Source organism: Apteryx rowi, unplaced genomic scaffold (genome assembly GCF_003343035.1).
Source record: "Apteryx rowi isolate R43461 unplaced genomic scaffold, aptRow1 scaffold_526, whole genome shotgun sequence".
NCBI classification, from domain to species: Eukaryota; Metazoa; Chordata; class Aves; order Apterygiformes; family Apterygidae; genus Apteryx; species Apteryx rowi.
Genome location: NW_020450790.1, coordinates 179,197 through 193,962, shown reverse-complemented (window position 1 = coordinate 193,962; position 14,766 = coordinate 179,197). Strand labels below are relative to the sequence as shown.

The 14,766-nt window shown below is 34.9% G+C and overlaps 1 protein-coding gene across 3 annotated transcripts; it reads left to right on the top strand.

Annotated features, from left to right (window-relative positions):
• The first annotated feature begins 128 nt into the window (after nucleotides 1-128).
• Nucleotides 129-13,866, top strand: ZNF800 (zinc finger protein 800). Of its 3 annotated transcripts, none has more exons than XM_026080570.1 (5): nucleotides 129-239; nucleotides 2,524-2,619; nucleotides 6,449-6,592; nucleotides 9,732-11,478; nucleotides 12,401-13,866. In XM_026080570.1, the coding sequence occupies exons 1-5, from the start codon at nucleotides 179-181 to the stop codon at nucleotides 12,402-12,404; spliced, it is 2,052 nt and encodes a 683-aa protein (XP_025936355.1). In that variant the 5' UTR covers nucleotides 129-178; the 3' UTR covers nucleotides 12,405-13,866. The 3 variants fall into 3 exon arrangements, with proteins under 3 accessions (XP_025936355.1, XP_025936354.1, XP_025936356.1); XM_026080569.1 differs by having other exon boundaries at nucleotides 12,146-13,866; XM_026080571.1 differs by having other exon boundaries at nucleotides 12,142-13,866.
• Nucleotides 13,867-14,766: the final 900 nt, after the last annotated feature.

Sequence of the window (14,766 nt, the reverse complement as noted above, 5' to 3'; positions counted from 1 at the left end):
CCGCCCCGCCGAGGGCGCCGCCGACTCCGGCCTGCTGCCGTGGGGGCCTCCTAGGCAGCGGGTGTGCGCGCTTCGCGCTGCTTCAGCCCTCTGGACTTCGAAGGTGACAGTTAATTTGCTTGTTTTAGCAGAAACGAGCTGCTGGATGTAGAAGGAAAGTAGGTCGTGTGCGCAGAAAATGCCTCTAAGGGACAAGTGTTGTCAGACTGACCACCATCACCATGGATGCTGTGAACCAGGTATAGTGGTGTGCAGTGCTTCGCTTGTCTTAACTTATTGCCACATTTAACAGTTTTCAGAAACTGCTGTGATGTTACAAATGTGCACTGTTAATGAAAGTTTCAGATATAAAAAATTCCCAAACTTTATTTGGAAATGTTTTTTAAATATTCTAGAGCTGTCATATTAAATTACTTCAGGTCCGTAATTTCTCAGTTCTTGGAGGATGTGTAATAATCCCTAAGCCCCCAAATGGGCAGAGGAATACAGTGAGCAGAGGAAGGCCAGAGATTACCTAAAAGCAGCTGGCATTTGTGCTTACAAAAAGTGTGATACTCTGAAATTTTGGTAATATGTCAACTCCTGCCATCTGTTTCACTCATTGTTTATGTTTATAATTTACATCTCTTCTTCTAATAAGTACTGATGAACTCAAAGGTCTTGCCCACAAGGAGTGGGGGGACGGTACCCTAAAGTCCTAAAACCACTATTTTCATTCCACTGCTGTATGACATGGAAGATGTTATTTGTGAAAGTATAATGCATACCACGAAGGTTCAGCCGTCTTTGTAATCTTTTTGTAATTTTTTTTTTTGGCCTACTGTTATAATATGTAACCCAAAAGGAAATTTGATTCCTTTCCTGTTGGTTCTTCTCTCTTGTTGCCTTGTTGTAGGGTTTGATGTTTGGATGCTTGTATTTATGTTTTGAGAAGAAAGACATCAGTTTTTGGAATTAATAGAGGAAAGCGTAGACCTGGCAACTTTGATAATACACCTTTAGATCAATGCAGTTTGAGAATAGGCATTATTCAGCTAGTAGAAACATTTCTTTGTGTTTAAATGTTTTTGAGTTGTTCTAATATATTTAGAAGATAGGCTAAAATACTTTTCTTGCCTTACAAATACTAATCATGTGTTATGTCTGCTTCACACATGTCACTTCTCTGGATGTCAGTGGGTGTTGCACATGCATATTAGAGGCAGTGTACCAACCAAAATATACTATTTTGAATAATGGGGAGTAGGCTAGTAGAATACAATATGTCATTGTGTTAGAGATCCCCAAACGATTAGCTGATTTGTAATGGTTGTTATGTATTCGTATATATAATAGTATATTATGGGGCCAGCATAGTTAGGTGGAGTGTTCTGTCTGTTGTTCTTTTCTTCCTGATGTTCTTTTCAGCTTGAATTTATTTATAATCTCACATCTTTTAGAACAACTTTGTTGTCAAAATGTGTTTAATCTATTTGCTCTTAGTGTCTGTAAATAGTTTTATTCTATGTCTCTACTGCTCTTTATTAAAAATAATTTTTTTAGAGATGCTTAGTACTTTGTTTTGAAATGGAAATTTTACAATGGGATTAAAAATCAACCAAACGGGTAAGGTAGGAGCCTTAGGTAGGAACCCATGAACTACAAAACTAGTTTTTTTTGTCGATAAGAAATTAACAAGATGAGCTGACTAATGATTTTCAAACACATGCTTGAATAAGTGCTCATATTCATTTAAATGCGGTTTTCCCTCTAGGGAAAGCTTAATTGCCTTATGCATATATAGCAATGGAATGCTATTAATTTCTATATGGATAAGTACTGCATAGTGGAATAACTAATAATTATCTTGATCAATAAATGTTTTAGTTGCAATACATTTTACAATGATTGCAATGTGGAGTGAAATTTAGGAAAAAAGGTATTACCTCAGCAATTTGCTTGAACCAAAAGTACTTCTTGAATGTTGTTCTAGTGGCTGCAAAAGAAATTGCCTCGTCAGAAGTTTGTATCAATTGAACTAATTCCCCAGATCTGTCTACTTGACTCCCATCATTCAAACAAACACAACAAAACAGATGTACAAAAAAGAGCTACCAAATTCAGTACATCTTCACAGTGTATCTGTGTGATTCCAATATTGTCAGTACATACTTAGCACTGAATTCAGATCCAAAAGTAGCAATGGTCAGAACAAAACACAAGCGTAACTAACTAGTATGTGCCTCAAACAGCTATTATAATATTTTATATAATTTTATGTATATTATATATAATATTATAATATTTTTAGCCACTAGAACCACATTCAAGAAGTACCATCAAAAGATAACATGGCTGGAAAATTCGGCAATTCATCCGATGTTTTTTTAATTCAGTGTTGATGACATTTTCTGAGTAACACAACCTTTACTGTAGTTCTTGGTCTTTCTTTTTAGCATGCTTATTGTATGCATAGAAAATCTGTAACTTAACAAGACATGAAAGAAAACTTAGGTGATTTTTATTATCTTTCGTGTATTTCAGTGCATATGTTGGAACCTGGTGATCCTCCGTTATTACAGCAGCCTCTGCAAACATCAAAGTCTGGTATTCAACAAATCATTGAGTGTTTTCGATCAGGTATGACTTTTGTCATATCACGCCATGTCAGGCAGATATACCATATCTGACTTTTTAAAAACACATTTACCTTGTTTTAAGAGTTATATATATTCAATATACATATAAAAAAACCTAACTTTCTACATAACTGCAAAATATATATATAGGTTTTTGCTATTAAGTACTGTTCCTTTTAATAAGGGTTTTTATATAAAGTAGTGAAGAGACAGCTCCTGCTGTGTAGTCATCTGTCTAAAACTCAAAAAAAAATAGCTTTCTGTTCTGCTTTGTGTCATCCCTCCTGCTACTATTAATAAGTTTATCCTAAAACTCTAAAAGGATGAGAAAATTCAGTGTTTGCCTCAAACTCTTGCATAGGTAGTTATATTGCTATATCGTATTACTTGTAAGGTGTTATTCGACTGTTTTCTGCAGTTACAATACATAGCAATGGACCTAAGAATAACAATCGAGTGTTTGGGTGAGCATCCCAAAGATGATAGAAAACCCTGAATGTTTTCTAGCTGGTTCTGCACTTCTAATATGGTGAAATAAACATTTTATTTTTACAGCCTTTAATGGAAGAACACAGCAATTATTACAAGAGTTAAAGTGAGTCTTTATGTGAATATATATTCTAGATTTTTCCACATAGAACTGTTATACATAAGAAATACATGTTTTTTTGTATGCGTTAGGATGTGTGCCTGGGTTGAATCTTGTAGAGTGGCACAATATTCAGTTTGTTCTCCACTTGCATTTGAACAACTTAATACAAGAAGGAAAGCTGGATGTGAGATCCGTCATTAGTGATCTGTTTTATAAGAAGTAAGTGTTTGGATGAAATTGCCTCAAATATGTGTGGCAGACTTCTTTCACTTGAAGCAGGTTAATGGAATCTCTATTGGTAATAGTGTGAACTAGTTGCAAGTAATCTGTCATCAGGCCATTTCCACATTATCCTCACTGTCCTGTGATAAATTAGTAACTTTATCCTCTTCATTCATCTGATCTGCACCAGGGAAGTTGGACAGAAAGTGAAAGGACTTGGACCAAGATTTTACTACTTCTGAAAAAGCAGTGTTTCATTATGGAAAGAAACTATTTTGATTCTTCTGGTAAACTTTTAAAGAAATAGAGATTAAAACTGGAGTGTTCTTAGTAATTTGAATTTAACATCATTAGAAAGTACTTACTAATATAAGTAATAAAATATTCTGTAGTATAGTAATATTCTATAATATAGCAAGTAATAATATAATACAGAAGTCTATAATTTTGCTATAGAATATAACGCGATTGTATAAGAAAACAGACTGAGGTTTTTTTTAAATATGCAATTGCTTGCCAAAAGCATAAACTTTAGTAATTCTTCTAGAGATGTATGTGTAATAGCTATGTTCTTTACCAGTTTCCTGTGACCATATTATTTTAACTTCATCTTTTACAAATATTAACAGGATATGACAAAGTATCCCTTGCCACAAGTGGATGTAGCTACAAAATAGAGATGGTTTTAGTAAGCTGGAGGCAATATATGCTGGTGGGAAAACGGACTGCTGGTTGCCACAATCTACAGTTGGTGTAGTATAAGGAGATACTTACTTTTTTCTCTGCGTATTGTGTCCACAAAAGCAGTAGATGTTTTAAATGTCTCTTGCTTCCACAAGTCTCCAGAGCTTTACAGTTTAATTCACAAGGACCAATTTTTTTTTCACTGCTACTTATGACAAGTTTCATAGCTGGAAAAGGTTTGAAGCCAGAGGGACCACTACTGCGTCATCTAGTTTGACCTCCAGTGTGTCATAAGTCATTAAATCTCAACCAGTGCTTTTAAGCTCAGTAATTTTTATTAGACAAAAACATTTAAGTCCTGAACTGAAAGGATACTTAACTCCTGTATGCTGTCAGCATAACAACAGAGAGAATGAGGTATCAATAGACTTGTGTGTCCCTGCAGTGGGAGAAGTAGCATTTGTGAAACAGACAATTATTTTTCTTTAGTTGGGGGAGTGGTTTGTAATTACGACATGTATCAGCAGCACTGGCCGAATTTTGGTTTATCTTGTGTGCTGTCAGCAAATTTGAGGACTTTTTATTTGAACTGTAATTTGGTAACTTACTGGGATTTTGTCTATGTAGAGCATTGTCAGTTTTGTTCAGGTGGATTTTCTTCTGTGATTTTTCTTTTTACTCAATTCAAATGTGGATTGGTAAGATCTGGGTAAACAACTTGATCTGGGGGGAACTCTTTACAATTTTTAAATTTGGAAGCTTCGCTAAATCTAAGTATCAGTCCAGTAATCTGTGTTGCCTGTAAAATGCAGGTCAGGTGAAAGTGAGGTTGGTAACATTTGAGGAAAGAGCAGCGGGAGGAAGAGGCAGGAGCCTAGGGCTTTGACACAGGGAAGGCATGGGCAGGGGGAGAAACTGGAAGGAAGCCTGATAGTCAAGTTTGGGCCCTAGTTTTAAGTAACTGTAGAAGTAGGGAAAGGCACCATGCTTTGCTAAAACTCACTTCTAAAAATTTTTAAAAGTATTATTACACCAAGAAATAAAAGCTTGCTGTGGTAAGGACCATTTATATTGCAGAACTATTAGGTATTGTGAAATCTATTAGTATTTGAGAAGGCTTGGTCTCTGAAATAATTTTGTAATGCAACTCAGAGTTTGAGCTTTAAAAGGAATTCTTATGAGGAGTGTCTGTATGATGCCAGAAAACTTGAACTTCTTACTCTGTTTCAACTTGAAGAATATCTTGATGCTGTTTTTCTAATTCACAGTTTTCTAATTGTGATGTTATTTGTTCTTGGTCCAGTTTCTTTATATTTCTGCTTCTCTGACTAATTTTAACTTATTCCATTAAATAAAATAAAAACGAGGTAGAGAAATTCACTGATTTTGGTCAGCTAGTGTTTCTTCCAGTTTGGAGTAGGTAAGTGTCCATCATTTAGTGATCTGTTGCTAATGACTGTAGGGATTATGTTCATAGATTTAGCATGGTGTAAAATGAAGGAATGGGTTTGAAATGTAGCTTAAACTCTGAATCCTTTAGTTGATTAAGCAAGGCAGGAGCTGGAACACACAAACAATGCCAGATCAAACTGCATCTGCATCTTAGTGGGTTTTTTTTTTTGAAATATACAATGTATAATCTTGAAAACCTGCAAGTTTTGTCATACTACCTATTTTCTGACGGGAAAGTTTCCAAATTAATTTATTTGTATTTTACTTTCAGTAGGCTGAAAATGTGTCTCCAGTTCTGCTTTCTTAATAAGCACAATCGCCTTGATCTTGGATCAGATGCCTGGATGTAATAACATTAATCTTAACCCATTATTTATTCTCTGTACATTTTATTGTATGCTCTGTAGCTTTTTGCTTTACCTGGTGCTACTTTTACATGAAATAGCTGTATACATCTTGCTTTCTTAGCATAGTTGGAGGAGTTTTAAGAAAAAATGCTGCAGAATTATTTAAATACATGCATGACTATTCTTTCCTATTAGGCAATTGTATCACAGCAAACAGATACTGTAGTATGAACTGCCATACTAATGTTAGCTGTTGGTTTTGATCATAAATCATCATTCATTCCCTGTTAACTGTAATGTGTATAATCCTTGTTTTGTTTTTTTGTTTTTTTTTCCCCCCAAGCCTAGGCTTTTTTTCATAGTGCAACTCAGAGTATGTCTAGTAAACGTACAGTACAATGAAGTAGAATTAACACAAGATAAAATGTTGTGTTAATGTCATGTTTTAAAACGTTTCTACTTTCATGGGATGATGTGTGATCTAGCAGATGAACAGAAAACCTGCTTTAAGTATAACATCTCTTTTGTTACAGGAACTAAACAACTTAAACATATCTTGTTAAAAGATGTGGACACCATTTTTGAATGTAAATTGTGCCGGAGTCTCTTCAGAGGATTACCAAATTTAATTACTCATAAGAAGTTCTATTGTCCTCCAAGCCTCCAGATGGATGACAGTAAGTTTTGCTCAATGAAATACTTAATAAATCTATCTAAAAGTGAGAAACTTACCTTTCTGTACCATTTGTGAAAACAGACCAGAAGCAAGATGCAAAAAAAAAAAAAGGCAGCCGAATTAAATGTTGATGGTAACATATGTAGATCACATTTGTGCCTATAAAGTAGATACAGCATGAACTTCAATATGGCAGTAGCAACCAGGACCCATATCAGTGTCATAATTTGGTAGCTGGTCTATAAGTCCAACCTTTTAATGCAGGGTGTCACTGGCAACACTTTTTATTCCTTCTGCCCCTTTTTCTTTGTTTTGTTTTCCCTCTCTATTATGAAAGATACTGAAAGGTATGCCAAAGTGCTCGGAAATTGACTCTCACAGAAAAGCTTGTATCTAACAAGGTTTTTTAGTTCTAGATCAGCATAGCTCTGCTGGACTCCAGCTGGATCCTGTAAAATCACTTGGATGAATCTGCATCACTGTCCCGTACTTGGGAAAGTCTCCGTATCATGGATGCAATCCTTCAGTCTTAACTCATTATGAAACACAGAGTAAAAGGCGGCCCTTTTCTATAAGAGCTGGAGCTTCAATAATACTGTCTTTCTTTCCCACCTTCTCACCTCACCTGACCCTGCTTTAAGATACTCTTGGGCCCTGTATGTAATCATGTCTAGTCCACTTCCTTCTTTGGAGAAATTAGACTTTTTTATTAGTAGTAAGTAATTTAGATTATGGGGAAATTTTAAATAAGTGTATTTTTATGGAAAACAACATGTATTAAAGTCTTCTCATTTCTAGTAATGACCTTTTGTTAATCTTTATCTATGAAAGGCTGATAAATTTGAAAATGTGCCAACATTTGAAAATGTTTTGTGGAACTCTCTGATTATCTTGATCCCTTCTTGACTAGATTATCATAGCTGCAATGAGGATTCTTTTCCTTGAATAATGCCTTCCTGCTTCAGTATTTCAAAAGTTAGGAACCTACAGAGATTTACTTAGATGATTCTTTTCCAACCTTGTATTAGCAAGTGTTGTAAAGAAGGAGAGGAAAGTGAAAAGACTAGTAGTGTCTCCTCCCTTAGATTAGTGTGCTTGGCTAGTTGCACAGTCATAGAGCTCCTTTGTTGAAAGGGATGAGCTGTATTCTTAAAGCAACATTGGAAGTGCATCTGACTTAGATGTACTCATTTCTAAGCAAAATAAAACTACTCTGAATAAAGATCTCCAATCCAGCTCCTGGCATTCTAGTTGTCATTTAATAGGTTGGTTAGCTTTTGCATTTCATTTTTGACTAGGAAGGGTGCAAATGAAGAGAATAACACTAGATGCTCTCAATAAAACTATATGAAGACTGGTTTTATGTAATTTTGAGTGTGAAAATTATGGAATAAAATGCAAGTTTTTTTCAATGAACAAAGTTAAAAGATAGTGAACAAGAGGTAGGAATAAAAGTTCTGCAGTCCCTACGGTGGAAAATTATTGTTTCCTGAGGATCCCTTTTGAGATGTTTTCTATCTAGCGTAGTCATTGCATGGTCTGAAAAGGTGGTATAAAATGGGAGGAAGCACTTGATAAAAAATTATAGGTAAATATATTCTATATATCTATAAATTACTGATACTCTATCTGTAGTCCCATTTGAAGTTGACTGCAAAGGGTGTTAATCGTCCAGTGTCAAAAAATTGTTCTGAGCAACAAAACAGCCTATTGCTTTTACAGATACTCTTTTTCATGTACTTGTTGGGGATGTGGAAGAAAAAAACCTAAATAAGTATGGGCTTTTAATTTGCCAGGAATGAAATTGTTAAATCATTGTGGATAAGTTTGAACAGTATCACCTCAGTGCCTCACCATTTTGCTGTACTGCACTGGTTTCTCAGTTGTGCCAGTGCATGTGCTTAGGGTGCTGTGCTGGGAGCTAGATCACTGAACAAATTTAGAATTTAAAAACTGAGAGGATATTACTGGGGATTGTAAAATCATATGAATGGCATGAAGGGAAATTGGAGCAATCATTTGTTCATACTTTATAGTGCAAAAGCACTGGGGTATCCAACAAAATTACCAGACAGCAGACAGTATGAAAGTACTTCTGACAAAAATGAATCCCTTTATATTCTTGGCTACCACAATGATGTTATGTGTATTTAAAAAGCATTTGAAAAAGCTTTGTGAAAAATAGCTCTATTAAAATAGTGTTTTACAGGCAAACTTCAGCTTGAGAAATCCCCAACCAACATTTTCTGGGCTCAGGCAAAAAAGGAGGGTTACTGTATCCTTCTTTCTTGTTTTTTTTTTTTTTTTTTTTAACTCTGCTCCAACTCATTATCAGAACAGAACACAGGAAGAACCTTTGGTGAAGCCCAGTGAAGTTATTCTTTCTTAAAATAACTACTTTGGCTCAGTTTTCATTGTTTTGAGAGATTGGAACAATTTTTTTTAGAAAACATAGATTTTTGTCTGTCCTTATACTTATTATCTTACTGTATCAGTAACTGATTTTTACTAAAAGCTTTCCCTTCTCCAGAAGTTGAATTCTCTTTTATATCCTTATATCTTCATGCACTATTCAGGTTACATGGATCTTGCACTCTTCCTTAAAGGTCAGTTACTCCGGGATTGACAGAGAAGAGTATATTTCCAGAAATAGGTTCTTTTATTGAGAATGCCTGTCTCCAGTAGTAGGAAGTTCAGTTTCTAATGATACTTAAGGCTTAGCTGCACACCTGAAGAACAAGCTCAGTCTTATGTCCTTATTTCTGCAGTTGGTATAGATTTTTAGAAAATGGTTTAATTCAAGGCAAACAAAGTTTTGCTTTGGGTGGCCTTGACATGAGAATACTACAAGGATGTACTACTTCAGTTTGCTGTTGATAAAAAGGACACTTATACTGATGTCTTACTCTGATGTGATAAAAATTACTTCTCTAGTCAAAGCAAATCCAATTTGAATTAGTGGTTCAGTTGTTAGATTAAACAATACTTCTTCAACTTATAACTAGAAAAATAGTAAAAATGAATGATTTCTGCAAATACGGTAGTTGAATTGACAGTGAAAAGACACTTTGAAATCTGAAAAATTGAAATAATTTGAAACTATCAGTTCATTTTAAAATACCTTTGCTTTTTTTGTACAGACCTCCCAGATATAAATGATAAACAAAGCCAAGCCGTAAATGATCTCCTGGAAGCAATCTATCCAAGAGTAGACAAGCAAGAATATATAATTAGATTGGAACCTATAGAAACTAATCAAAATGCTGTATTTCAGTACGTATCAAGGACTGATAGCCCAGATGAGAACACAGAAATTAGTACTACTGATCAAGCTCCAGTACAAATACAGGAACCCACCACTGAGCCACCCAAGACTGTTTCAGCTCCAGTTCCAACTCCAATTGGGGAAACTTTGGAATTACCTCCTGCTGATCCTGTTACAAACAAGGTGATACCTACTTCTGAAGAGCAGCCTCCAGCAGTAAATCCTGAGTTGGACTCTTCAGATAATTCTGATTTTGGCCACCAGTTGATTTGTTGCCTTTGTAGGAAAGAATTTCATTCCAGACGCAGTGTACGCCGGCACATTAGAAAAGTACACAAGAAAAAGATGGAGGAGCTAAAGAAGTACATAGAAACAAAAAAGAAACCAAATCAGTGCTCAACGAAAGGAAGAAATAAGAATGTTCTTGTAACATTAGGTAGAAGTTGTCCTGTATGTTATAAATCATTTGCTACAAAAGCCAACGTAAGGAGGCATTTTGATGAAGTTCATAGAGGATTAAGAAGGGATTCCATTACTCCTGATATAGCTACAAAGCCAGGACAACCTTTGTTCTTGGATACAATTTCTGCTAAAAAATCTTTTAAGACCCGAAAACAAAAGTCATCTTCAAAGGCCGAATACAATTTAACTGCGTGCAAATGCCTTCTGTGCAAGAGAAAATATAGTTCACAAATAATGCTTAAAAGGCACATGCAGATTGTTCACAAGATAACTCTTTCTGGGAAGAACTCTAAAAGAGAGAAAGGACCCAACAATACTGCCAATGGCACAGAAATAAAAGTAAAAGTTGAACCAGCAGACTGTGTAGAACCTTCACCCCCTTCCATTACCCTTTCTCCACAGAATGAATTAAAGGGAACGAATCATTCAAATGAGAAAAAGAGCACTCCGTCAGCACAGAAAAATAAAGTTAAACAGGACCCTGAAAACTCTAAATCAACCACTAAATCGAACTCTAAATCAACCACTAAATCAACCTCTAAATCAACCAATGCATCTGCTGCAGGTGGCCAGCAAAAAACCAGGAAGCCAAAACTTTCAGCTGGCTTTGACTTCAAGCAGCTTTACTGTAAACTCTGTAAACGCCAATTTACTTCTAAACAGAACTTGACAAAACACATTGAATTGCACACAGACGGAAATAACATTTATGTTAAATACTACAGGTGTCCCCTCTGCTCTTACGAAACACGTCGCAAGCGTGATGTGATAAGGCATATAACTGTAGTTCATAAAAAGTCACCACGCTACCTTGGGAAAATAACTGCAAGTTTAGAAATTAGAGCAATAAAAAAGCCAATTGATATTGTTCTAAATAAGGTGACAAAAAGAGGCCCTCAGAGGGATGAAACAAAACAGATTGGTTCAAAACAGGATGTCACCTCTAATTCGCCCAATAAAAAGTATGAAGGAGCTGATGTTGGCATTGAAGTAAAAGTAACAAAAAACTTTTCTCTTCACCGATGCAATAAATGTGGGAAGGCATTTGCCAGAAAGACTTTTCTAGAACATCATAAGAAAACCCACAAGGCAAATGTATCTCATTCACCTGAAGACAGTAAAACCAAAGGCAGAAGTACAAGATCTAAAGCTGTTGTCTGGTGAGGAAAAAATAGTGTTTTTTCTTTTTTTTTCTTTTTTTTTTTAAGAAAAAAACACTGCCTTTTATATGCTATTGTTGATTTATTGCCGAAAACATACTTTTCCATAGATTTAATGGTTTAGCAACTTAAGTACTAAGGTAAATGTCAAGTTTATTTCTTAAATTTTGTTTTTAGTGTTTTGGAAAGAAGTTATTTTCTAAATTTATCTTTGTAGGAAGTTGAAATAGAATATAGTTAAGCTGTCCCAAGTAAACTCTTTTTAAATTGATAAAAGGCATCTATTGTAATCAAACTAATACAGTACATTCCTAAAATAGTAAAATTAACAGTGCTTTTATCTGATTTTAGCACTGTTAATGAACATCTCTGTAACCTAGTTGCAGAAGTTCTAAAGGTACTGTGGTAAAAGTGGTTGACTGCAAAAAAAAATTCTATGAACAGACTGGAATTACCATTCTTTCTTTCTTCCCCCCCTCTTTCCCCCCCTTCCCCCCCCCCTTTTTTAATCCTAATGTGTGCCTATGTAAAAAGTAAGGGTTTTTTTTATTTTGATCATGAATTAAAAAATTAATCTCACATACAAGTTATTTATGTTGTATAACGTAAAACAGAATTAGATTGGTAAACTCAGAGTATTAATTTATTCCCATTTTTCCTCAGATAGGTTCAAGTGATGTTCGGAAAGTTTGGAGTTCATTTGAGTGAAAAGACTTTAATTTGGTGTTGGAACCATTAATGTCTTGATAATGGTAATATAAGGAGGAAATATTTTCATAAACTGTTGTTTTCTTCCTAAATTAATAACCATTCTGACTGCTTGTTGTAGGACAATGCCTCCTCCCCCAAACACTTTGAAGTAGTTAAATTGAATTCACCTGTGCTTCTAGCTTAGCAGTTAACTATACTTATCTCTATGCAGTTGAAGCTTGACACAGTACAGGATGAACTTTCTGAACTTAAAAAAAAAACATACAGAGGCAACTTAACAAACAGCAGCTTTGGAAGAAGACTTTTATTTCTTATTTAGGAAATCATCTTCAGAGAACTCATCATGCTACTGACCCTCCCTAATACTGCTAACTGATGAACAGCTCTAACTTTTTTGTGATATCCTACTTTGGCAAATGTTGTGTTATGTACTGTTTTAAATATATTACAAATGAATGTGTAAGAACAAACAATGTAGTGTATATTGGCTGAATTGTACTAATTATTAGTATTTGCCGTAACCTGTTTGTTCATACTGACTAATTTCCCAGTTTTGAGGCATTCCGAATTTCACAGTACTGAAGTTGATTCAAGGATTTCCATTTTTGTTTCCATATGTGGTTCATAGGACAACTTTGTAAACATCCAGGAAGTTTACAAGAATATCCACATTCCTCTATTTTTTATTTTTTTTAAAAAAAATTTATACACAAGCACTTTAATGATAGTTGCAGTTTATTTTTTCAGTTTATTTTTTGAAAGATCAACACACTAATGTTAATATGAAGGTAGTGAATATTTGCTGATGTATTATAGACAGACAATCTGTGCACAACCACTTATAATGTTAGCTTATTTCATTAAATATTAATAAAAAGGGAGGCTAGTTTGAGAGAAACTCAAAATATTTTTTCTCTCGAGATCATAAATGACCACTGTAGGTAGCACTTGACTTTGTATAACTTGGAAAATGTTTTAGATCCCTTTTTTATCTTTTAATCAGGATTTTAGTAAAACAGTTGCATGCCTACCATTACGAAATTCTTGGCAGGTTTCATGCATCAGTGGTTTGGGGGGTTGTTTTTTTTTACTTTTTAGAAAATATTTTGTTTAGTGATTTGTGTCAAATTGCTACAATTTGAAAGGTACTGTACATCAAAGAAATACCATGTTTTTTTATATAGGTTCACTCCCTTACTTAGGGAGGTGCCTCATGTTCATATATACTTCTTGTATAAAATATATCTAAAAATGTTGATCACAAGATCAGGAGTAAAAATACTTTTATGGATAGAGAAATACTTGGCCCTGTTAGTGCATTGCACTAAAAATACTGTGAATGGGAACTGGACTGTAACTGTTGCTCAATATGTTTTATACTGAATGTACATGCTTCTGTTTGGATAAATGTACCGTATTTGGTGGAAAATAAAGCAGACTGGAAATTACTTTTAAGTGTGCTTAAACAAAAAGATGTGGTGTTTATAAACCTGGAATGTGTGTCAGTTCACAATCTGCAACTACACCATTTGCAGTTCTGTAAAATTGTATTCCTTGATCATTGAAACAAATTGCTTGTAATATTCTGTTGTAATAAATGTTTTTTGTTATGAAAAGTTTGGCACTTGTGGAGTGAACACTTCTCCACATTGATGGTTGACCCTTGCTATATTTTTAAGAAATCCATGTTGATATTGACTTTTTGTCACTTGTAAAGGTATATTTTTCTAAACTAAGCAAAGCTTGCTTTTAAGGTCTTTTGAAAAACAAAATTGAATATTGTTCTTCTGTAAAGAAAGAAAGAAATCAAGTTATTCATGTAAGTGCAGTTTAACCCATGTTCCTGAATGTCTGTGGATTAAGATTAGGATATTAAAATGCAGGAGTAGTGGTAGAGTAACTGTTGATGTCTCAACTAATTCTTGTGGTTTCTACTGTCTATTCTGGGTAAGCATGCAGTTTGCATCTGAAACACTCGGAGGTGAAGTTACTCCTATTTCAAAGGTAAGCTTTCTGCTAAAGGATCTCCAGTTTTGCATCCGTACAGGTAAGCAGAGTTGCAAAGTTTTTTTGCTCCACTTAAGGAGTGTACTTTCAGCTGCTGTTTGTACTGATAGTAGACTATTCCAAGAGGGGTTGTTGGCTAGGTGTAAAGATTCTCTACTGATCTTGAAAAAGGGACGAGAGGGGAAGTGAATTACATGGAATAATTTTTAGTTCCCTTTTATAGGGAACTCAGAGAGCTTGCATCCCAGTATTTATCAGTGGCAGTCTTCAAGTAGTAATCTCATAGACACAAAATGGAATGTAGCTTGAGAAGTTATGATGGTTGGGATTCCTTGATCCCTTCAGGGACCTGTAAGGTATTGGTAATCTCAATAAAAATGTTGTAAACTTGGAACAGTATCTCACAGGAGGAAAGAAAATCATTGACTTCAGAGGATTTATTGGGAAGTGAAGATAGCCTAGGCCTGTGATCTATGCTTAATATGTAGACCAAATATGTTTTTCTTTACAAGAGATTAAACTACTAACTCTGTTTCATCGTGTTGCCTGGAGCAATGCTGACATGGTTGT